The following is a 24,770-nucleotide window of genomic DNA, read 5'->3' on the forward strand; positions in this document are numbered from 1 at the left end:
TCTCAGGGTCCTGGGATCGAGCCCCACATCGGGCTCTCTGCTCGGCGGGGAGCTTGCTTCCCCCTCTCCCTCTGCCTGCCTCTCTGCTTGCTTGTGATCTCTGTCAAATAAATAAGTAAAATCTTAAAAAAAAAAAAAAAAAGTGGAGGAGAAAGGATGCCAAGCAGGAGGCCATGAGCCCCAGAGAGGGAGCTGGCCAGGCCGGGTCTGTGGGAACCGGACTCCCTTGTGAACCTTTTACTGAGCCCTTAGTGGATGCAGGTACTGCTGAGGCCCTGGGGATATGACCTGTGAACCAAACAGAAATCCCCGCCTTCCAGGAGCTTAGTCTGGCAAACTGAGGCGCACACACATCTCACGGGGGTGAGTGCCCTGGAGGGCCGGGTGGGGAGTGCATGAGGGAAGGAGACCAGGGAAGGCGACATCTGAGCAAGGAGCTGAAGCAGATGAGGAAGGGACCTACGCCCTGGGGGAGCAGCAGCCCTGCCGGCCAGTGTGGAAGGAGCAGGGCAAGCAGAGGGGGTGCTGGGAGGGAAGCAGGAGAGGGGATCTTGGCCGCAAGCTTCCAAACCGTGGTGAGGTGCCAGCGGTCACGGGCGCCCACGTGTGCTCAGGTAGGTAGGGGAGCACAGCAGAGACCAGGGGAGGAGGAGTTTTCTCTTCCTTTTGAACTGAATGATCAGTGTGGCTTCTTTTAAAAGCATGACTTGGGGCACGTGTGGAGGTGAGCGCCGGGTTGTTTTACATAACTAATGAATCGTTGAACACGACATCAAAAACCAATGATGTACTGTATGTGGGCTAATTGAACAGAATAAAAATAAAAAATAAAAATAAATGTAAAAAAGCGTGACTGGGGGAGAAACGAACTCCTCTGGGAGGGCTCAGCGTTGCCATGAGGTCCGAGGCTACAAAGCCACCATAGGGAATGACCCCCAGGAATAGCAGTGGCCTCGTGCAAGACCCCTTAAGGGTGACTAGGACTGTGAAAGCCAAGTGCCACCTCACACCACTGTGACCCTGGGGCACTGTGGGTGCAGGGGACGGGGACCTGGCCTGGGGTCCATGTCCATCTGCAATGACAGGAAGCACAGTGAGTGCCTGTCTCAGAAAAACAGGGAGTGTGGAAGAATTAAAACCAATGAGTATTTATGAAGAAAAATCATAAATAAGACATTTGTTAAGAAAACACAGAACTGGGCATCCCCACTGTTTGCCCTGCCGATGTGGCTCAGGATGGGCTGGAAAACAGAACCGTCTAGATGGCGCAGCCAAGTCCAGAGAGGAGGCCATCCAAAGCACGGGAGCCCGGGCTCCCAGGCAAGGGGCTTGTTCCTTGGCACTCTGGCATGAGGGGACAGTGGTCAAAGGAAGGAGGGAGCTCACAGCAGGTGTGGCTAGGGTGATAAGGGACACCAGGGCCTATCTTCTTCATTTCTGTCCAAGAATCATTTCTATAATCAAAATTTAAATTGAGGGGCACCTGGGTGGCTCAGTGGGTTAAAGCCTCTGCCTTCGGCTCAGGGCATGATCTCAGGGTCCTTGGATTGAGCCCCACATCAGGTTCTCTGCTTCCCCTCCACCTTTCTCTGCCTGCCTCTCTGCTTGCTTGTGATCTCTCTCTCTGTCAAATAAATAAATAAAATCTTTTTAAAAAATTTTAAATTGAAAAATGAATAAAGGGAGTGAGGTTTGAAGGGCTGGTCAAAAGCCAGAGGGGGTGTGACTCCTCATCTCCCTGATTCAAGGCCTGGGCCCAGACCCTCCCACAGGACCATGTGCTCCTGCCTGGGGTTTCAAGCATGAGCCCCCAGCTCCATACTGCCAGGGACAGGTAATTACAGAGACTGCGTTTTCAGGGGAGTTTTGTTTTTAGCTTTAAGATATACAATTAGACGTCCGAATCCCAGGGAGGCGTGGGGAGCCCTCCACCCACCGCAGCCCACGATGGCCAGCCCAGCGGCAGAATTCAGTTATTTCTGGGTTGTCCTAAAATAGGGCAGAGCACCACAGGAGGCTGCTGTCCTCAGCCCAGCAGAACTCCCTCGGAGCACCCCTGGCCCCAAATCCCGACCAAGGCCTCTATTACGCATCCACAGAGATTTACTGTGGGTGCCGGCTTGGTGTGGCGCCTGGGTGGGTGTGGGGACGCAGCAGGGGCCGACCTTGCAGAGGAGGCCCCAGTTGAGTGGGGGAGACAGACACTTCCCAAGTGACTAATAACTGCCACCAGCCTCCGAGAGGGCAGAAAGGGTTCTGAGCTGATCTGGAGGGGGTGGGCCGTGACACTGGAGCTGGGACCCTGAGATTGAGGTTGGCCAGGTAAAGATTAGAGGAGATGTCCCAGGCAATGGGAACAGCCCAAGAAGACCCCAAGGGAAGGAGGGCTCCCGGGAAGAGGTGAGAGAAGGCCAGTGTATTAATTAATTGGTAGTAAAAACAGGTCCTCTTCGTTGAGCTCGTGCTATAGGATACGTGTTTCACATATGTGACCAACTGAACTCTACCACAATCCTACGAGGTATGTGCCATTATCGCATTCCCATTTACAGATGAAGAAACTGAGATCTAGAGAAGACAGGATAGGCCCCAAGTCACAGAACGGGGTTGGATGCTGACATCAAGGCCATGACACAATGGCCTGACACCAAGGCCACACCTTCAGTTCTTCCCTGTGTCAGTTCCCCTTAAAAGCAGGAAGGGTAAGTGGGCATACCTGGGAGGAGGGAAATGCTTCTTTCCAGACCCCAGCCTCAAAGGCTGTGAAGGGTGGCAGGTCAGGTTGACATGAGCCACCATCCTCAGCCTCTCACAATGAGAGGCTGGTCAAAAATTCAGGATTCCCAGCAGGAGCGACCCCAGAGTCCAGACTCCCCAGTTCCCCAAGGCCGGCCCACAGCCACATCCCCAGCCCCTGGCCCAGGCCAGCCTTACCACCCAGGAAGTGTGAGAAGATCCCAGAGCCTTAGCACCCCCAGGGTCTCCGTCACTCAGGTGACAAGGGGTTCCCAAGTGGGAGCCACCTCCTGGCCACAGGCTGCGAAGCCCACAGGGTCCTTGCAGACAGGAACAAAAGAGGCCATTTGGTGACTCTCTCTGGAGCTGGAATGAAGATGCGGCACGGCCTGCAGTCATCAGAGGAACAGAAAGTTTTAGAAGGGAGCCCAGGGTATCAGTGGGGCAGCCCCTGGACTGGTTCCCCTGGGCGCGGAACCCTGCGCCCACCATCAGCCTTCACCCTCCCAGCCAGATGGCCTCGTCTGCACGCCTGCCTCGCTACCACCACTGCCCAGCATGGAGCCCTGGTCTGGCAGGGAGCAGCTCGGCCATGGCCATAAGCAAGGCCCAGGAGAACAGGGCTTCTCAGATTCAAGGGAACACTGAAAACCCTCAGCTCAACACACGGATTCCCAGGCGCTGCCACAACTAGACTACAGGGCAGGGGGTCTCTCTCAATCTTAGCGCTACTGACGTTCGGAGACGGAGATTCTTGGGGTCCTGGGGGGACCTCTGTACGCTGCAGGATATCCAGCAGTATCCTGCCAGTAGCGTAACACCAGCTGTAACGACCAAAAATGCCTTTAGACACCGCCAACTGTCCCGCCAGGGGACAAAGTCACCCCCATTAAGAATCACTGCTGCAGGCCTTGGGCCAAACCCGACAGGGGGCTGGATCTCACGACCCTGAGATCACAACCCGAGCCGAAATCAAGAGTGGGACGTTTAACTGACTGAGCCACCAGGCACGCCATGGGCCGAACTTCTTAAACAAGCTAACGTGGGATTCTGATGCAGGAAGCTAAAAGAGGGGCATACCCAGGAGCACTGGGGAGGATCCCAGGGACCTCCCAGCCCCAGCTGGGCTCCTGGGTGCCTGAGAGGGCTGGTCCCTGGATTCTTCCCATCCGGCCCCTGCAGTGACAGGGAACCAGAGTGAGGCTGCATCACTAAGTCCCTCCCGGCATGTCCAGCAGCCCCAGGGGGCAGGGGGGCTGTCATGGAGCCCAGGAGCCCAGCCAGCGCCTCCCCAGCCACGCCCACTCCATGATCTCGAGTCCTTGGCTGGGATCCTGGGGGAGCGAGCGGTCGGTCGCAGTGATGCAGCCAAGGTTCCGGGCTGATGAAACACAGCCCAGGCCGGGAGAGGCAAGAGTCTAATAAGGAAACAATTTAAATCGACAACATCTGCCTGTGCTTCCCCGAACAGAAGAGTGTACAGCCGCCTGGGGAGGGGCCCGCCCCGGGGACCGGCCAAGGCGTCCATCCAGGGGCCGTGGGGCGGTGGAGCTTCCATCCCAGCGACGTGGCCAGCGTGGCAGCCCAGCAGCATCTGGCTCCTGCCAGGAATCCAGGGCTGCGCAAGGGAAGCAGCTTGCGGCAGTTCTGACACAGGCAGCCGCTCTTCCGCAACAGGATGAGGCAGCAGTCGGCTCCTAGAGGCCGGCCAGTGCTCGGGGAGGTGGTGGGAGGGATGCCACCACACACCTCAAGACCCCTCCTCTGCTCCTGGCCCGGGAGTAAAGGCTGGCATCAGCGAGTGACCCACGGAAGTCCAGACTGGACAGCCCGCTGGGGGCTGCAGCGACTCCAGATCGAAAAAGGAGTAGGAGCCGGCTAATCACTTAGGCTTGGTGGGGAAGCATCAGGCTCAGGGGTAAGGACTCAGGAGCCAGGCACAGCTGAGTTATAATCCTGCTGCTCACCAGCCCCAAAGCTTGAGCTGGATCAAAAAGCCACAGCAGCCAGGGGCCAGCTTCCCCGTTTACAGACACAGGCACACAGCCTCCCTGCTTGGCCTTCTGTATCCAGTCAGGCCACAGGGGCAGCTTCCCCACCACTTGGGGAGACCTGTGGATGCTTTTCCCATCTGACAATAATGGGCCACTCCCTCTTGCTCTTATAGCCCAAGAGGAGTTCAAGCCATTGAAAGGATCCAAAGTGAACCTCTAGCTTTGACCAAGTGCTGGTCCAATCCCACGCACCTGGACAAAGATGCCCTCTGTACCCAGTGTCACCCAGCGGGGCTCCTGTTTCCTAGGCATCCTGACCCATATGTCAGGAATTAACTCTCTGTAAGCATGACCACCGCCTACTGCTCAGATGAGCAAACTCTCAAGAAGTCCACTGGTCACACAGGACATGCTGATCTGTCCTCCCAAGCCCTACCTCAGGAGCACCCCCTGAGAGGGCACTCACGTTGAATGGGGGATGTGGCTGCAACCATCAGAAGTAACTCAGAGGGTCCAGCAGGAAGCCAGGCACTTCAGGCCCCTAACGGAGCCTCCCCTTCCCCACCCCAGACCATATATCTGGATGTTTCCCCCAGCCTTGAACCTTGCTGGGCTATCCCAGGACGTAGACCAGCAGGTGGCCCAGGCAGGCATGTCCAGGCCGCTCCTGGCTGACTCACATCTGAGTGGCGTTTGAATCCTCCAAGAAAGGAAAGAGACAGGCAGGCGGGAGGGAATCCCATCCTCAGAGGCCTGGGAATGGCTGGTCGTAAGCAAGTCAGGGAGATGTCCCTATCCTCTGAGTCCCTACCCAACCCCATCAGGCCTTTCCAGAAAGTACCCTTCCCCCAACTACTGCAGCCAGACAAATCACTTCCTCTTCTGGGCCTGGGTCCTAGGTATGGTGAAAACAGAACAAGGCTCCTGTGTCTCAGAGCACAGAGCTCCGAGAGGCGGGGGCCCTTGTCTCACTCACTGCTGCTTCTGAGTCCTGAGGAGGGTACCTGGCACAGAGTAAGTACTCAGGAAGTGTCTAATGACTAAATCAGTGACCTTCACAGCCCTGTTCCCAACAAGGGCTACCAAGGACCTTCTTACAATGCTGCTTCCCAGGGCACCTGGGTGGCTCAGGGGATTAAAGCCTCTGCCTTCGGCTCAGGTCGTGCATGGTCTCAGGGTCCTGGGATCGAGCCCCGCATCAGGTTCTCTGTGCAGCGGGGAGCCTGCTCCCTCCTCTCTCTCTGCCTCTCTGCCTACTTGTGATCTCTGTCTGTCAAATCAATAAATAAAATCTTAAAAAAAAAAAATGCTCCTTCCCCTTTAGGAAAGGGGCCTTCGGCTATGGTTGGGCCATGTCCTCTGCAGTGTCCAAGGGGTCAAGGGAGATTGCCATCTCTGGATCCATCCCTAGGTGTTCCCACTGCCCCACACATGGCTCCCTGGTCTTCTCTGAGGTGACTCAGGGATGCTCAGTGAACAGTCATTCAGAGTCACGTCTCCTCACAGACTCAGACGTCTTTTTCCAGCCATCATCAGCATCTCCCCAAGATTCCAAGCACAGGACAAAGGGCTCAGGGTCAGGTGGGACCATGAGGCCCTGACTCACCAATCCCTACCTTCTCCTCAACACCTGATTCTCTTGCAGACTCATGCAGACCCTAGCCAATCACTGCCTCTGTCATTCACTAGCACCACACACATTTACCAAGCATTTACTGTACTGAGTCCAACCCTGAGGAGGACCCTGGAGAGACAACCAGAATAAGCCTGGGCCTCAGTCTTGTCTGCAGCCAAAATGCATGTGGACATTCTCATTCAGGTCCATGTGATTCCTCTTTAGCCAACTCAAAACCTTTAGGAGGTGGTGGAGCCTTCTCTTGGCATTCAGGGAGAGTACCCAGTCAGTCATTCCCAAAGAGAGGGGTCAGGGCCAGAGCAGGCGGGAGAAGCCAATGCCTCCCCTCCCCCATGGTGCTCAGAACTCCTCTGAGAGCGGATGCAGCTAATGCCCCCCCCCCACCTCACGGGCCCCAGGTCAGGGACTACGGCTGTCTTGGTCATTGCTGGGCCCAGTGCCCAGTGCAAGGCCAGGGCAGCAGCCTTGCTCTAATCACAAATGTTTGTTGACTGGGTGAGCCACAGGAAGAGAGAAGAGAAACAATTAAAAGGAGAGACAGAGGAACATGGATCTTTCCCTTCTGCTCCTGCCCTTGGATTCCCTCCAATAACTGTCCTGGATTAATACTGGTCACAGCCAGTCTTTGCTGAGCATTTACTCTGTGCCACGGGCTATGCTGGATATACAACCGGCATTAGTCCACTTAATCCAAACACCAAGCAGCTTACCACCCCATTTCACAGATGAGGAAAAGCAAGGCTCAGAGAGATCTCGTGGTCTGGCAGCCGCAGGAGCCCATCCTCCCTGTGAACTGCCAAGCCCCCACAGGCCAGCAGCCCCTGCTGGGGTTTTGCAAGCAGCAGAAGGAAAATCTGCAGCCAGAGAAGACCGTTGGCAGCCGCCAAGATGAGTTACAGCCTCGTAAACATGAGCGATGCTTATCAGGCCAGGACAGCTCAAGACTGCCCCACCGGCAAGACCCTGGAAAGACAGGACTGCCTCCAGACTTCCATGCAGCCAAGAAAGCACCTCATTTTTGTCTAGAGGTGCCCAGCACTCCCAGAGGCGTGGATGTCTCACGGCTGTTGCTGACACACACGTGTGCACACGCTGTCAGCGTTCAGCTCACAGATTCTCAGAACAGCCCCCTCTAACCAGCCCCCAAGAAGCAGGACAGGCTCCAGAAGCCCCTTGCAGGCATGACTGCCACCCCAACAAAGAGATCATCACCCTGACTCATATTAGGGTGGGTTTTTTGGTTTGGTTTTGTTTTTAAGATTTTATTTATTAGACAGAGAGAAACACAGCAAGAGAGGGAACACAAGCAGGGGGAGTGGGAGAAGGAGAAGCAGGCTTCCCACCGAGCAGGGAGCCTGATGCAGGACCTGAACCCAGGACCCTAGGATCCTGACCTGAGCCAAAGGCAGATGCTTAACGACTGAGTCCCCCAGGCACCCCAAGGGAGGGTTTTTTGAATCACATTGCTTTTGAACTTTCTATCAACAACAGCACAGCACACAGCTCGCTCTTGTCTGCTTTTGTTCGTGACACCCATCCTGGTTGTGAGTCGCAGCGGCTTGTTCATTCTCATTGCAGAGGAGGCTCAAGCCCTGTTTGGAACCATTCCATGATGACAGCTGACAGCCACCTCCCCTTCTGCAAACCGTAGCCCCAAGTGGACAACCCCATGGCTGCCCTTGGTGGTACTAAAATACAAATCTGACTCTTCTGGGTGCCTGGGCGGCTCAGTGGGTTAAAGCCTCTGCCTTCAGCTCAGGTCATGATCCCAGGGTCCTGGGATCGAGCCCCGCATCGGGCTCTCTGCTCAGCGGGGAGCCTGCTTCCCCCTCCCCCACCCCCGCCTACCTCTCTGCCTACTTGTGATCTTTCTCTGTCAAATAAATAAATAAAAATCTTTAAAAAAAAAATTAAAAAATCTGACTCTTCTGTGGCTCCCCCCTCGGAAAGGTCCAAACCCCTCCCCGTGGCCTGCTGTCACTTCAGGAACACCCCCCCCACCCCAGGCGGCTGGCTCCTCCCCACTCAGCACATCTGCCCTTGCCCTCCCTCTGCCCCAGGCTGCTCTTCTCTCTACCACCTGCCCCCTCCTCCCTGGGACCAAACCCAGCACCGTTTCCCCGGGAGGGGCTCTGTGATGGCAGGGCTTTGCCCCCAGGAGCCCCCACGCCTCCCCCACCCCCACAGAAGGTGTTCAGGAAATTGTGCCCTGCAGGACTGGGAGCCGCAGGTGTGCTCTGCCCCCACATGTCTGCTCTCAGATAGGAAGCGGTGGCAGGAGAGGATGCCAGCCTGCCTTCCCCCGAGCCCTCCCCAGCATGGCACCATGCACTTTCTCCCTACTCAGCAAGTTTGCTCTGCTTTCAGCTGCCAGGCGCGTGGTCCTGTGCCTAACAGGTAGCCCTCTCACCGTCACAGGAGCACCCCCGCACCATCTGATGGAGGAAGAAGCCAAGGCTGAGAAGACAAGGCCTCTGGCCACTGTCAGAGAGCCAGCAAGCAGCCGCCAAGGTCCGACAGCAGAGCCCGGCTGGGCCCCAGCCCCCTCCTCCTCCCCATCCCACCAGAAGCATCCTCAGCTCCCACAGAGGCTCCACCCCACACAGCCCATCGGTGCCCCCAGCTGCCTCTCAGTCACGGCCTCTGAGCCCACAGCGGTGCCCAGCTGCCTGGTGTGCGGGTGAAGGCTGCTCCTGACACGGGCTGATAGCTCTGGCCCCGGGGCAGGGAGGGGCCGGACCCAAGCAGCTGTCGGTGACCGGCACACGATCCAGCACCACCAGTGCCCACGCTGGTTTGGTGCCAAGGGAGAAAAGTCCCAGCCCCGTGCCAGCACCAACCGGCAGCAGGAAGCTCCAGAACTAAGAGGCAACAGAGGCTGCTCCTGCCCACAGTCTGGAGACGGAGCTAAGAGGCAGGGAGAGACCGTAGTGTCCTGAGATGAGGGCCCACAGTGGATAGAGAAGGCAAGAGTCCAGAGAAGGCTTCCTAGAGGAGGTGGCTCTTGGGCTGAGCAGGAGTTTAGCCAAGTGCAGCAGTGGGGGAAGGGAGCTTGTGGTCGAGGTAACAGCAGAAGCAAACAACTAGGAGAGTAAGGTGTGGTGGAAGCAAGGGGAGCACCGGGAGAGCCAGGGGCCTCCCACCCACTGAGGGGCCCCTGGCTTCCCCACCCACTCCCCTGTCCCCACTCCCCTAACCGGGCGCTTCCACCTCGACTTAGGGGCTGTTGGCCTGTCGGAATGGGTCCCCAAGCCAGCTGTGGAGAGGGTCCTTTCCCACAGGCAGACTTCACCCCACCTCCCAGCCCAGGCCCTCCTGGGGAGAGTGCCCCAGATCTCACGGGCTCAGAGCCAAGCACGCCAAGGTGGGGCAGGTTCAAAGCAGTGGGGGCAAGAAAAGGACCGAGACCCACTGGAGACCCTGTGCTCCAGCGTGCTAACAGTCCCCTTAGTCAGGAAGTGTCCTGGCCCATTCCCACCCCTCTGAAGGGCAGAGAGCCCCATGGAGGAAATGCCATCTCCCACAGCACCCCAGAGAATTACGAGAGAGAGACACAGAGTCAGTCCTGGCCCACCAAGAAGCACCAGCTGCCATGGGACAGGTCAGGGGTTGGGGGTAGGGGAGCTGAGGTGGACCACCCAGCCCACCGCTGTGACTCAGCCTAGGGACGGGACGATGGACTGCAGTGTGTCCTGTGCTTCTAGCATGTCCCAGAAGCCAAGCTGGATGTTTGACAGGCATTATCTCACTGTGTCTTCCCAAGAACACTTCGAGGCAGGCACCACCACCCCCGCTTGGTAGGATCTAAGGGACTAAGCTCCTTGCCCAAGGTCACACAGGCAGCAAGAGGCAGGACAGAAAGTCCTTCCTAGCCCTATGTCTGGGGCAGGGCACCAGACTGACCAACTAGGCAGCAAGTCCTCAATTAGAGCCGCCTCCCAAAGGCTGAACCAAACTGGCTCTAGGGGGCTGCTGGCTGGTGGCTCTCAGTTGACATCTGGGCAGGGTCAGGGGTCAGCAGCTCCAAGCCTGCATCCGAGAGCTATTCTCTGCCCAAGGTGCCAAAAGAGGCTCAAAGTAGAAACCAAAGTTTTGCAAGCACAGCCCTAAACAGACACCACTACCAGGCGCAGACGGCCGCAGTTCCAGGCCTCGTCAAGGCCACGACTGGCTCAGTGGGACCTACAGAGGGCAAGAGGCCCAGGAGATGACAGACTTTGGGTCACAGAGCCCATATGAAACCATGGGAGCTGGTCTGGTGTGCCCATGACCAGAAGCACTTGCCAGACAAGGTGGAAAATGAAGAGGGACACCCCCCACTGCCCCCACCCCGGTCTCTTTCTGAGCAAATCTGATGTTTCTCGCCTGCTCAAACCACGCCGTGGCTGTCTGGCAGGATGAAGATAAACCCCCTCTGGCTGCCAGGATGTTAGACCGCCCACCCCCAGCAACACCAGTGACCACACGGTCGCCCCATGGCAGCCACCAGACCGCACACACTGAATCCTCAGGCTCCCGAGACACACGAGCAGACATTAGCAGCTGTCACAAGGCTCAGCACAGCTTCCCGAATGTGAGTCGGGACTTTTAGGTACTAAGCAAGCAGAGTTCAAGGGCACTCAGGGCGCTCAGACACCCAATATCACTGCTGCTGGGAAACCACGACCGAGCTCAACAGGAGGAACAGGCCTCGGGGAACAGCCTTGGCTCCGTAGAGCCAGATCACCTCAGGTCAGGGCTCGGCCACTGCCAAGCTGGCAGACGGGTGGCTGGGGATGCCAGGGTGGCACCTGCCAAAGGTGTGGCTGGTGGGCGGCAAAGGCCAGGTCCAAGGAGCAGACATCAAGGCCAGGCCTGGGCTCGGCAGCTTTGGGCTTCACCACAGGCACCAGCAGCACAGTCTGACCCCACAGGGACACAGCAGCTGGCCTGCTGCCCCCCTGGCTACCTGGGGTGGCCCCTGTGGCTTGCCAGCAGAACTCTCTCCACAGTTGCCTGCCTCCTTACACCCCCCAGGGACCAGGCAGGACCTGGTAAAACGAAGGCGGCAGACTATGGTGGAGATCCAAAAGTGTATGGCGGGGTCAGGAGCCCAGAGCAGGTAACCCGTGGAGAAGGCAGCCACAAAGCCTCGGGACCAAACGCTGCCACGTGGCACTCTTGCCAGATACCTAATTTAAAAGAAACCGAAAGTCTAGATTTTTATTCTGCCAAAAACTATTAGGGCACCGCATTGGGCACCAAAATCCTGGCTACATTTCTGGGCGCCCTGTGAACTTCCATCTTCCAGCAGCCACTAAGCTCTAGGTGTGGTGTTAGGCACATCAGGACCAGGAAACCCACCTACCCACTCTGCCTGCCAACCTTCCCTCCAGGCTGCCCGCTCTTCTCCCACTGCCTGTCACCTCAAAGCCGGGCTGGCAGAACCCACCCAGCCAACTCCTATTACCCCGACAGGGTGCTGGTCAGGGCCCCCTGCCTCTTCCCCACTCAGCAGCCAAAACCCATCATCTGATGGGCAAACCAGGCCATGCTGCTCCCCTGCCCCTCAGCTGGGCCCCCAAGGCCAGGAGTCAGACCTAGCCGCCCCCCCTCCATCTGCACCCGTCTCTCCCTACCGCGCAAGCCAAGGAGGTGCTCTCTGCCTGTCTCCTCCTGAAAGGACTTGCTAGAAGGTAAATCAACACCTCCCTCTCGCTCCCTCCCCTGGCACCACCAGCACGTGCATGGGCCAGGCCACAGGACCCGAGCCAGCTGGGCACAGAGACCTCTCAGGATGTTTGGGATTCTTCTTGCCTGAAGGATAGATTGGCTCAAGGCTGGAAGCCTGCACCCAGCCTGCCCTGGAGAGACTTATGCTGCTTCCCAACTCACCAGACTTGGCTGGGACCTCTGCATCCCTCCCAGGACCCCTGGGAAAGCCTCCCAGATGCCACTTGGATGCATCTGCCTGGAGGGCCTCTAAGCAGGGACCTTGGCAAATGCCCACTTGCCCCAGGCACAGCCCAGACCTGGCCCCAAATCCACAGGAATGATTTTAGCTTCATCCCCATCTATGGCCCTAGGGCCCCTTTCCCTCGGGATCTAGCTTGATGCCTCACAAGTATCCAGATTTGGACTTTCCTGTACCACCCCACCCAATAAAAAGAACCTTCTTCAAAGGTCTGGGGACATCACACGGGGCTGTAGCCGCCTCCAGCCCTCTGCCACAGAGACAAGGCAGGACTTTGGAGCTGGACCTGCCCAATTTAAATCACAGCCCTGCCACTCCCCAGCTGAGTGAAATGAGCCCGTCACTTCAGCTCTCCTGAGCCCATTGTCCTCCTCAGCTCAAGGGGTGGTTCCAGGGCTCAACCGATCACACCTCCGAGGTGCTCAGCAGGTCCCGAGCATCCAGGAAGTGCACATAAAGGCAGTTTAAACCCTAATGATAAAAAGGCTATCTTCCCAATTACATTACGACCTGGGTGACTTCTGGCAGATGGCTTCCCCCTCTGGCTTCGGCACTTCCCCCATCCCCAAGGCCAAGAGGATTAATGGGCACACCGCTCGCTAAACACTGGCACAGAACATGGACCCTCGGAACACGGTGGCTGTGAGGATTATGGTTTGTAAGGAGGCCTCAGAAAGACAAGGCTGGGGAACAGCACGACGTACCACCTGTTCTACCTGCTCAAATTGGGTCAGGCTGGAGCTGTGTACCGGCTGTTGCCATGGCACCCAACACAAGGAAACACTCCGGCTAGGAAGGCGGGCACTGCAGGGGTGGGGCCTCAGGCCCGCTTGGCTCAACAACACCCGTGCAGCCACCAGCAGTCCCTGGGCCATCCCAGAGACCCCTGGGGTTGGGAAGAGGACACTACCGGATCTGGGCCCAAGATCTAAGCAGGTGTCATCACCCCTGACTCTACCCCAACTCCAAAACAACGGGGCCTTGGCCATCTGGAGGGGTGGGCTGGGAGGCGAGGCTCCCTTCCAGGCCGAAGAACAGGATGGGCGGGATGGGCGTGGAGGAGGTAGGAGCCCAGGAACCCCTATCTCCTGGGCAAAAGCCAAAGCAGCTCTAAAGCAGCCTCAGGTCCCAATGTCCCTGTCTGCTCCCTCCAGCCACACCTGCCCAGCAACGGACAGGTACCCAGAGCCCACTAAGTGCCTAGCCTAGGGGGCTCAGTGTCAGCTCCCCCCTCCACAGCCCTGTCAAGTTTCATCCAGGATGAGGGCTGCGAAAGGCTGTTTGGGCTCAGCTGGGATCAGGGAATCCATGGCCCCTTGCCAGGAAAGAAGAAGGGGAGGCAAAGAAATCCAGACTGTGGGCCAAAACTTGGAACTTTCCAGACTTTCCCAGATGAGGGGGCAGGTTTAGGGCAATGGAAAGGCTGACAGGTAGGGTGACAGCGGCCCTAGTGCCTGGGAGGACACCTCAGTCTGGGGCTAAATATGTATTCCTCAGTGGGATCTAAGACCCTGACCACCCCCAGCTCACGTGCAGGCCCTCTGTTGACTCTCACTGGTACCTGCCAAGAAGTGGGAGGCCTGGGGTCTCGGGCCTGGACCTCTCTGCCATAGTAACCACGACTGCTGTGACAATTTGCCTGAACCAGACGTGGCACAGCCATTATCAATTATCCTCACAACTCTAGGGGCGGGTATGATTTCTCCCATTTCACAGACAAGGAAATGAAGGCTCAGAGGTAGAACAGGGTAATGGTTAAAAGCACACCCTGAAGGAACTTGGGCTCTGCTGTATTAGCTCAGGCAAATCACTCCCTCCCTGAGCCTCAGTTTTCACCTCTGTAAAATGGGGATAATAATCCTACAGTTTCCCCCACACCCCCACCTCCACCCCACTCCATGGCATAGTCCAGCAATTAAGGGAAAAGTGCTAGTAAAATGGGAGCCCCACACCAACAACTGCTGGTTCTTGGAATCCGAGAAGTTAGGTAACTAGCCCAAGGTCACCAGTTAGTGAGTGGCCGACCCCAGACCCTAACTCTGAGCACACCCTTTCCCCAAAACCTTGGGCTGCTCTGTGGGTGGCCACAGGATCAGGATCCCAGCCTTCCCAGGAAGCGGAGGACTGCCACCAGCCCCCACAGCAAAGGGCAGCCCTTCTATGAATTCCTCAGATAAGCAGTTCCCAGCGGTCTGGGGAGCCTCTAGGCCTAAGTGGGCCCAAGCGCAGAGAAAAGGCACCCCACCCTGTCTGCACAGGAGATTTCTAAATCTGGGTTAGGCTCTATGCCTACCTCACCCCCCAACCAGACCCCCTTGCCCGCGTCCTCCCAGACCACCAGATTCATCCAACAGGTCTCCAAATAGGCCAAGTTCAGTTGACAACTGCCTCCTGTGAGGTCCCTGGAAAGCCACTTACTTCCTCTTTCTGGGCCTCAGTTTCCCCAGCTCAGAACTGCAAGGCAGCTCCAGCTAACTGGGCCCACAAGGAGGCCTGAGGAGCAAAGGGACAGACCAGGAAAAGGAACCAGCATGTCCTAGGCACTGGGCCAGGCCCTGTACTGCACTCTATCTACAGAAACTTCTCCACAACTCTGACGGAGACCTGTATTGGGCCCAGAAAGTGACAGCGCTAAGACCTGAACCCCCATCTGTCAAACTCCCAGACACTCTCCCCCCAGCAAGCCCCAACTATATGACCCTAGATGGGCCCAGTCAGTGGGTGCAGCTCGGGAACGCAGTCACCCTCAACAATGAGCTGGACAGCTGGACGGGGAAGAACCCATAAACCAAACTGGACGGAGCCTCTTTCAGAGAGGGTGACAGCCTCCTCCACAAGGGCATTTGCCATGCAAAGCAGCCCAGCCACAGCCAGGAGAGGACAGACACTCAGAGAGGACAGGCCAAAATCCAGCCACCTCCCTCCAGCCAGACAGGGAGTGCCTGGGAACCTGTGGCTGGCCCAGGCTCTAAATCATATGACAGCCCAAGCGGCCATCTGGGTGCAAGGTGGCCTGGAGTACTCCTCCCGTCCCAACCCCTCCAGGCACAAACCCTGGTGGGCTCTTTGTGCAAGTCTGAGGAATGGGCCAGTGTGCAGGACCCCCAAAAGGGCTGAAAGAATGAACCTCCAGCTATCCAGATGGTCACCTGCAGACGGGGGTGACCGGCACCCTGCCAGTTTCCTCAGGCCCAGACCTCCAGATCACTCGGTCCTGCCTTGTGCAAACCTGCCCCAGACACACATAATCCCCAGGACTCTCTGGGCCCACAGGGGCGCTTCCACGTGCCAAGTGGCTAGATCTGGCTCATTACCACCCCCCCTCCCCTGCAGGCGCGACTGCCCCAGCTCCTACCTTGACGACAAGCTGACAAAATCCCCGCCATCCAGCAGCCGGACCTTGCAGAAGAGGACTCCGTTCACGAAGGGGACCGCAGTCAGCTCCTCTAGGGTAAAAGTGGTTTGGAATTTGAATTTCTTCTTCTTCATCAAGAAAGCCATGAGCAAGTTCCCTGAGTCTGAAGCCCCGAAGGCCAAAAAAGGGGGGGAAGCCAGAAATCCCCAGGATTCCTTTCCCTACACCACACCCCCTCCTCAAAACATCAGAGCCGGATCCCGCCCAGATGGTGGCGAAGGCGGCCGAGCAGGCGGGGATCTAAGTCCGGAGGGCCCAGGTCTGAGCGACCAGTCCAGTTCGCGGGCAGGCTGGCTTCACCGTCGAGGAGCCGGGGCTCGGAGCGGCTCGGAGCGACCGGGGGCTTCACCGGCATGTAAACAGCGGGGCATGGCCCAGGAGTCAGGGGCAGGGGCGGCGGGCGGCGCGCGAGAGGCCGCGCTGGCGGGCAGCATCCCGCACCGCGGTCTCCGGGGAGCTCTCGCCGCGCTACCGGGCGCGGCTGGCGGACCGGTGAGGCCGAGGGAGGCGGGCGGTCCCGCCCCCGCCCCGCTGGCGGCCGGGGGAGGCGCCCTCGCCGCGCACACGCCCCCGCACCTGGGCGCCCCGCCGCCCGCGCAGGTGAGTCCGGGGCTGCTGAGGGCCCCCAGGGGGCGACCGGGAGCTCTGGGGGCCTCTTCGGGAGGCGCGGCGAGGACACTCTGGGCCGGGAACGGCCGGCCACGGCCCCCTCCGGCCGGGCACCGGGCCCGGGCTGCCTGGGCGCCGCCTCCTCTTCAGTCCTGGGTCCCGCGCTGCGGGCCCCCGCAGAGCTGAGGCGCCTTTCCGGCCGGCCGGTGGCACCCGCCTCGCTCGCCGCCTCTGTCCAGCACCCCGCGAGCAGCAGCGCCGCCCCCTGTGCTCCGGACACGGCCGCCCGAGCCCGACGCTGTGCGGCGCCACTGGGAGAATGCTGAGGCCCAGCGCGGCCGCCCGCGGAGCCGCCGCGGAGCGCGGGAGGGGCGGGGCGCCGGCGGCCCAGCCTGCCCGCAATTGGGCGATCTGGTGGGGCGGGAACGGAGCGCGATTGGCGGACGGGGGCGTAGGGCGGGACTCGCGGGAAGCAGAGGCGGCTCAGGGCGCTTGGATTGGTGCGCCGCGCGGCTGGACCCGCCTCCTCGGTCCGGACAGAGCGGAGGGAAAGGGAGAGGGGCCCCGAGAAGGCAGTGGGAGGTCGCGGGGCGGGAAGCCGGGGCTGGTACGGCAAGGAGGAGGGCGCGAGCAGAAGAAAGGAAGAAACAATGAAGAGAAGAAACGATATGAACACCGGCTATAACGGCCCTCCAGCGTACCCCCAGACGTGAGCTCGTTAGCCACTAAATCAAAGCCAGAGGCAGTGAGTCCCATTTTTCCAAAAACACCCAGAGAGGTTGCCAGGACCAGACCAAGCAGGTCTTTCGCTTGGGAATCTGTAGTTCTGAGCACAGAGAAGGAAGTGTCTGCAAAGGTTTCGCCGAGGGAGTGACTTGGAGAGCAGTTCATCACGCAATCTGTGCGAGACCCAGCTTCTCTCCCAAGCTGCTTTCCAAGCCTTTTGTTGTCGGTTAGCTTCTTAGCTAGTTATTGCTGGTCTCTCTGACTACGTTAACTGCCCTGGATAGAGACCGCTTCCAGAGCCTCGTACCTCTTAGGCCCTGGACACATTGTAGTTCATTCATTCAGTCTCCAAATGTTAGGGGGCAATGTGCTTGGAACCAGGCTCGGACCCAGCAGTGAGCTCCTGGTGGCCTCCAGTCTCCAGCCTAAGCCCAAGATCAGGTGGAGGACGGTGCGGCCAGGAGCACAGGCAGCAACAAATTTGGTAGCTGAGAACTGTGACAGGCACTGGAGGAGCTCGGTTGAGGGAGGATGTATGCCCTGAGTTAGGCAGAGGCCATGCAGAGGGAGCCTCTAGAGGCCTGGAGGACAGAGAACGTCCCCACAGAAGTTGTGAGGACTTCATCTGGCTGCATTACAATTTGAGAGAGGCAGGGGCAAGAGATGCAGCTAGAAGGCCTCCTGTAGTGGCTGGATCTTACCGGGTCTTGTCGACCAGAGTAAGGAGGCGGGGCCACTGACGTTTTGAACAGGAGAATGACCCAGGCCTGTTTTTTGTTGCCGGAAGCTGGCTCTGGCAGCCTGCAGTGTGGAGGAGAAAATATGAGAAACAGGGCCGAGGGGCCTCGTGTTGATCCAGGCAAGAAATGATGAAGGCAGAACCTCAGAGCTGAGAGAAGACGAGAGGATGGATGTGAGAGGCATTTGGGAGACAGAAATGGATTGGACTTGGGGCTGAGTTAGATCCAGACGTGTAACCGAGGGCTCAAGTTTCTGATTTCCTTAAAATGAGGTGGTGACCTCTACTTCCCTCCAGTTGGCCCCATAATTTAGAAAACACAATTGAGCCAGACAGGTGAAAAATAGCAAGAGCAGCTCCCACTGCTATTCTGTATCCCCGTGTACAGCCTGGGTAGTTGAGGCCTAGAAAGTTTAGATCACTGGAATGGGGTCTTAACCCTGGAGCACAGGCACTAGAGGACTAAACTATGCTACCCACTCCGTGGGGTGTGTTCTCCTTGCTGATCCTGGCTGGGCCTGCTCCACGCGAAGAGCCTGTGCCCACCTGACCCCAGGAGGGGATTTCAGAGGAGAAGACCAGCCAAGGAGGTCTCAAGGCCTGCCTGGCTCTTCAGCTGTGACCACAAGTAACCCCAAACTGCTCTAACAGGAAGCAGGGTGGGCCCAGCCGCCAGACTTAGCTCGGGTCTGGTATTTATCTCTCTGTAGCCTCAGGGCTAGGAGCCCAGGAAGTTTCCCTTTCCTCATTTCCCAGGTGGTGCCTGGGGAAGGGAGAGAGCCTGGTGCCGGTTCAGGATGCGCCATTTGGGCTGAGACAAACCCATATTAGAATCCTGGCTCTGCTGCACATGGGCAGTGTGGCCTTGGTTGGGGACACTGAGGCTTGGGGACTCCTCATGAGAGGGGGTTCAGTGTGATGTGGCTAGGACCACTTGCCCTGAAGCCATCAGAGCAGGATTCAAAATCTGGCTGACTTAACACTACCAGCTGTGTCACACAAGCTTTGGGTGTACTTTTGCATGCATAGAAAAGAATCTTGAAGGATACACCCTAAAACTTTTTTTTTTTTTTTTTTTTAATCTCTGAGTCATAGTTTTTCACCTGTAAAAGGGGACTAAGAATACCAACCTGGGGCACCGGGCTGGCTCAGTCGGTAGAACATGCGACTCTTGATCTCAGGGCCATGAGTTCAAGCCCCACACTGGGTGTAGAGCTTACCTAAAAATTAAAAAATAGAAAGAAAACCAACCTTTTCAGAATGTTGTGAAGACTTCAAGAGGCCACACCTGCAAATGGCTTAGGCCTGAAGGGACATGGAGATCTGAGCAAGTGGTCAGAACAGAGACCCAGGCCAGCACCCCCAAATCCCCAAGCATAGCCTGTCCTCCCTACCTAAGGCCCTGAGCAGACATAAGCAAAGCAGAACCTCACAAGATAATTCAGACAAGTGGTCTGGAGAGGAAGACCCAGGAAAATGTGAGAGAGGATGATTGGGTTGGGGTCCCTGGCTTGAGTGAGGGATTATCTCAGCCGAGGCCTACATAATAAGGAGGACCCTTGGAATGCCTGGGTGGCTCAGTTGGTTAGGTATCTGCCTTCAGGTCAAGTCATGATCCCAGGGTCCTGGGATTGAGTCCCAGGCTCCTTGCTCAGCAGGGATCCTGCTTCTCCCTCTGCCTGCTGCTCCCCTGCTTGTACACTCTCTCTCTGGCAAATAAATACATTTTTAAAAAATCTTTAAATAAAGTAATAATAATGAGGAGGAGGAGCACCCAAGCACAGGAAGCTCTGTGGGCAGAAGCAGGGACTGGCGTGTTTGGGGAGCTGTGTGTGATGGGAGGGAAGTGGCTAGAAGGAAGGGAGAGAGGCATGGGGTCAGGCAGGAACCTGCTGACATGGGCTGTGTGAGCCTGGGAGGAGTTTAGATTTTATTCTCAGCCCAAAGGGACACCCCTGGAGGATGTAAGCAGGTTAGTCACAAGATCCAAAATGCCACTTTCAAAGTCCTTTCTGGCTCTGTGGAGAATGGATTGGTTACCAGCGGACAAGACCAAGCCAGGCACACCTCGAGGAGGCTAGGACAGCCATGCCAGCAGGAGATTGGCAGCTCAGACTAGCATGGAGCCAGGGCACTAGGAAGGGAAAGGGGACATGTGGCGGAGGAAGAGCTCAGCACTTCCTGAGCAACACTGGCTGTTTCTCAGGTAGAGCTTTCGGAGTATCCCCAGGGTTTTGAACTTGACTCAGTGCCACCTGGTTTGTGAAGTCAGGACGTAAGTGAGCATAAACACTGGAATGGGAATGGGGAAGGAGGAGGGAACAGAGGGATCTAGTGGGACTACGACCTCGAGACTAGAATCACAGCTGCAGAAAATGGGAGGCCTGAGCGACTCCTCCCCCTTGTCTGTCCTTGGACAAACTCTTGGGACACTGTCGACCTCTCTCTCCCCTCAACTACAGCACGCGCTTCACAGGGTCAGAAAGCTCATCCAGGTGTCTGGATGTCCATTTCAGGGCCTGCCACATGCAGACACTCCACAAATGACTGCCCAAGGGACAGATGCCCAGACACACACGTGACATATGTGTGTATATGTGCACGTGTGCGTGGGTGGATGGGTAGACGGCTAGATGGGTGAGTGGATAACTGTAGATATAACCACACCACCTCCTACTCTAAAACTCCTCAGTACTGCCAGTAACTACCAAAATTCAGTGTGCATAATTCCTTTTTTTTTTTTTTTAAGATGTATTTGTTTATTTGAGAGAGCGTGTGCTCGCACAGGTGCGTGAGCAGGGGAGGGACAGAGGAAGAGGGAGAGACAGTCTGCAAGCAGAATCCCCGCTGAGCGTGGAGCCCAAGGCAGGGCTCAACCCCAGGACCTGGGGAGATCATGACCTGAGCCGAAATCCAGAGTCAGCCGCTTAACCTACTGAGCCACCCAGGCGCTCAGAGCATATTTCCTTTTAAAGTAAGTTATCCAATAACAGCAGTCACATGTGCAGGCAAAGATACACGTGCAAGATGGTCCCTGCACCCTTGTATATTACACAAAATTACTGAAGCAGCCTGATGTCTCCCAGTAGGAAGAGGGAAACCTTGAGGGCAAAACTGCATTTTGTTCTTTGCCCCATACTCGGCACCCAGAACAGTGCCTGGTACACAATGGAGTTCAATCAGTGTTTGTCAAATGAAGGCAACTGTGGTCGATGAGATGCCGCACGGCCACCAAGAAGACTGTAGGAGATGTGTGTGTGCCAAGGGGGGAAATGTCTAGACTGCCATGGCAAAGCAGGTCACAGACCAGTATGTAAAGAGTGAGATTATTTTTGTCTAGAAGAACAGATGCATTTATGTATGCATAGGAAAGACTCTTGAAGAATATGCCCTACACTGTTACCAGAGGCTTCCATCTGGGGAGAGAGTTTAGAGGGAAATTTTTCCTTTATTTATTTATTTATTTATTTATTTAAGATTTATTTATTTATTTGACAGAGAGAACACAAGCAGGGGGAGTGGGAGAGGGAGAAGCAGACTTCCTGCCAAGCAGGGAGCCCAATGCGGGGCTTGATTCCAGGACCTTGGGATCATGACCTGAGCCAAAGGCAGATGCTTAACAACTGAGCCACCCAAGCGCCCCCTTTATTTTAATGGATATTTGGGGTATGTATTTTTTGGAGTGTGATGAGTTCATTTTGTAATTTAGTAATATGTCCTTATAAGGATATTAGAAACAAAAATCTTGCCATGTTTCTCCATCATGCCCTGGATAAAATCAAAGGTCCTTAGCCTGCCATTCAAGATGCTCTGGGAGCAACTGCTCGGCCTCTCACTGCCCACCTCCCTCGGGCCCCTATAGCCCTGCCCCAAGACTCTGGCCTTGTCCCCTGCCCACCTGGTAACATCAACCTCGTGTCAAGCTTCAGCTCAGGCATCTTCCCCCACCCCACCCCGCCATGTCAGGCACAACACTTGCTCCCCGCTCTGTGCCCCCAAGTTACCGGCCATCTGTGTCCAGAGAAAACAAGGGTTCTGCCTTCTGTTTGCTGTCACATTAAGTGGTGCATACTTGGCACTCAATGGAAAGGGAGGGAGGGAGGGAGGAGAGAAGAGAGGAGAAAAGAAAAAAAAGGAAAAGAGGGAAAGAAAGGGGAAACTGAGGTGGGGTGGAGAATGACTCTTGCCCAAGTCACCCTCAGGGCAGCTACCCAGCTGGCCTGCTCTCTGTCACCTGACACACAGCCCAGAGTGCCACGCCAAGCTGCCTTCCCGGCCCTGCTTGCCAAGGGCGGTCAGTGCTGATTCACCGGTGACTGGGCTCCAATTATTTGCAGAACTGGAAGGGCAGCTGAGCCACCACAGCAGCTGGCCAAGTGCGTATTGATTGGAGCTGGGACCCTTGCTAATATCGGAGCCAGTCACACAAGAAGATAAAGGCTCCAAAGAACTCGCCCACAGGGATCCATCCTGCTTAAACCTCCCACAGCCAAGTCCACAAGTCTCCCCATTGACCAGTGATTCTGCCCTTTCCAACCTAAGCCTGACTATCACTCATGGAGAATAGTCATGGCTCAGAGCACGAGACCCGGAGTCAGGCGGCCTTGAGTTCCGGCTCAGGGATTACTGATTCAAAGAGAATTTACATATTTACCATTGAAAAATGTGGCCAAACAGCCTTCCAAAAAGGTTGGACCCATTTATACTTGGGTATATTCCCACCAAGGGTATAAGATAGCACCCATTCCCACATTTTCTCCATCTTTACCAATCTGTTTGACAAAAAAAAAAAAAAAAAAAAAGCTATACTGTAGACATTTCTTTCATTAGAATCTTTTTGGCAATTTTCATTTCTTCTGTAAATTGCCTGGCCTATCCTTGTCCTTTTTTCCAGTCAGAGTCATCATCTTTTTGTTATTTATTTATGGCAGCTTATTACATATTATGGATATTAACTTTGGTTATAATTCAACATTAAAGTATTACGTCTACTTAATCAGTTGTCTTTAGGGGGGTTTTGTTTGTTTGTTGTTTTTGTTTTTTGCCTCACAGAAGCCCCTTATGAAGCCCCAGCTAAGAGATAGGAGTCAACGTCCTTCGGTGGAGAGAGCCCAGGCTGGGAGTTGGGAGCCCAGGTTTTGAGTTCCACCCCTATCACTGACTCACTGTGTGACTTTGAACTGTTCTCTGATCTCTCTTTATGTGTTAAATAAGAGCATTGAATTAAATGGTCTCTGAGGACCTAGCCACCTTTGCAGTCTAGACTGGCATTATTAGTAGAACTTTCTGCAGTGGTGGAAATGTCCAACACCTGCACTATCCAATATGATAACCACTAGCCACCGGGGGCTATTCAGCACTTAACATGTGGCTAGTGTGACCGAGGAACTGAATTTTAAACTCCATTTAATTGAAATTTAAAATTGAAATCACCAGAGGTGGCTAATGACGACCATATGGGACAGGGCGTAGAAGATCTAGATGGTCTAGAAGGTCCTGACCTCTGAGTGAAATGCAGTGCAGAGCTACAACAAAGGCAGGGATAGAGAGTACCTGTGTGACTTGGGGCAGTTCACTCCACCTCTCTGAACCTCAGTTTCCCCATCTGTCCAGTGGGGCCCACAACCGTCGCTATCTCCTGGGGTCACTGAGGAGATCCGATCAGCGAGTATGGGAAGGCCGAGGCCTAGTGCCTGACCCGACAGGGTGCGAAATCAGGCCAGATGGCCAGGCTGAAAAAAGGCCATGAGTCTACCCCATTTCCATCGTGTCCATTGTGTCCAGAGACCCATAGGTGGCCTCCCCCAGACCCACCCATCTTCCCCTATGGCTTTAAGGACAGCCCTAACTTCTTAATCCATGGCTTTGGCTTCAGCATGCCTTAAGCCCAGAACTCCAAATCACTAACCAGACAAAAAAGTACAGACTGCAGCCTATGTTCTGGATTCCGAGCACTGGCTGAACTCTGAGAGTCCTGTCTTAGTCAGGGCAACCCAGCAGCCTCACCCCCTTGCTCTTCCTGTCTCTGAGGTCTCCAGCCTGCCAAGGTCTGCCAAGCATTTCATTCCCCCATGTTTCATTCACAGGTGTTTATCACACCATCTGCTCTGGGACCGGGGCTGCAGGGGTTGGGGGCGGCGGGTGTGTTTGGCCCAAGTGATGAGAGCTGGAGTACGCCTGGGGGTCAAGGAAAGTTCGGGGAGTGGTGGGAATGCAGGGTAGGCCTGACCTGGTGTGTGTGACCTGGGCAGGCCTTCCTGTGTGGGAAAGGCATGTGAGGCCAAGCCTGATGAATGGGCAGAAGTCAGCCAGGAGAGAAGGGAGTTGGTGGAAAGTCTAAGCCAAGAAGATGTAGGAGCCCAAAATCTGTCAGAGGCAAGGGCAGGGCTAGGAAAGTAGGCAGGCCCCATCCCACAGGAGGGCCTGGCAGGTGATGATAATGATGTCGTGTTTTATTCTAAAGGCAATGGGGAACCATGGAATGTGTTAGAGAGAGGGTGATGTGATGATCCCAGGCCAGCTCCCTACATGGTCTTTGTCTCCCTGTGAGAGTCAGGAACTTAACTCCTTTCATTTTCCTTTCTCCGCCTGACACTTGGATCTGAAGGTATTTCTTGAGCACACAGTTCCCGGAGCCTTCCTTCTGCCTAAAGGGACCTGGGTTCAAATGCCAGCCCTGCCACTCCCTGGCCCTGTCGCTTCAAGCAAGTTATTAACCTCTTTCACCTTCATTGTCCTCACCCATAAAATGGAGATAATGACCCCTTTGCACAGTTACATAAAGTATGAGGGGAAAGTGCATGGCATAGAGCCACTAACAAAAAAGAGTCCCGTTGAACTCCTTCTGTGCAAAGTCAAACAAAAGCCAGTGAGGGGGCTCAAGGGGGATCCCAAAGAACAGGCAGCAGTCCCATTTCTGGAAAGTGGCCCTGTAGTCCGGCTGAGGCTTTGTCCAGGCAGCT

The 24,770-nt window shown here is 56.0% G+C and overlaps 1 protein-coding gene across 1 annotated transcript in view; it reads right to left on the reverse strand.

Annotated features, from left to right (window-relative positions):
• The window catches only part of EEIG1 (estrogen-induced osteoclastogenesis regulator 1), a 33,366-nt gene extending 17,542 nt beyond the window's left edge, over window positions 1–15,824 (reverse strand). The window contains exon 1 of the mRNA XM_047700156.1: window positions 15,675–15,824. Within this exon, the coding sequence (XP_047556112.1) occupies window positions 15,675–15,820 (146 nt within the window). The 5' untranslated portion in view covers window positions 15,821–15,824. The remainder of the gene's footprint in view (window positions 1–15,674) is intronic.
• Between the last annotated feature and the right edge of the window lie 8,946 nt (window positions 15,825–24,770).

This window comes from Lutra lutra, chromosome 13 (assembly GCF_902655055.1).
Source record: "Lutra lutra chromosome 13, mLutLut1.2, whole genome shotgun sequence".
NCBI lineage: Eukaryota > Metazoa > Chordata > Mammalia > Carnivora > Mustelidae > Lutra > Lutra lutra.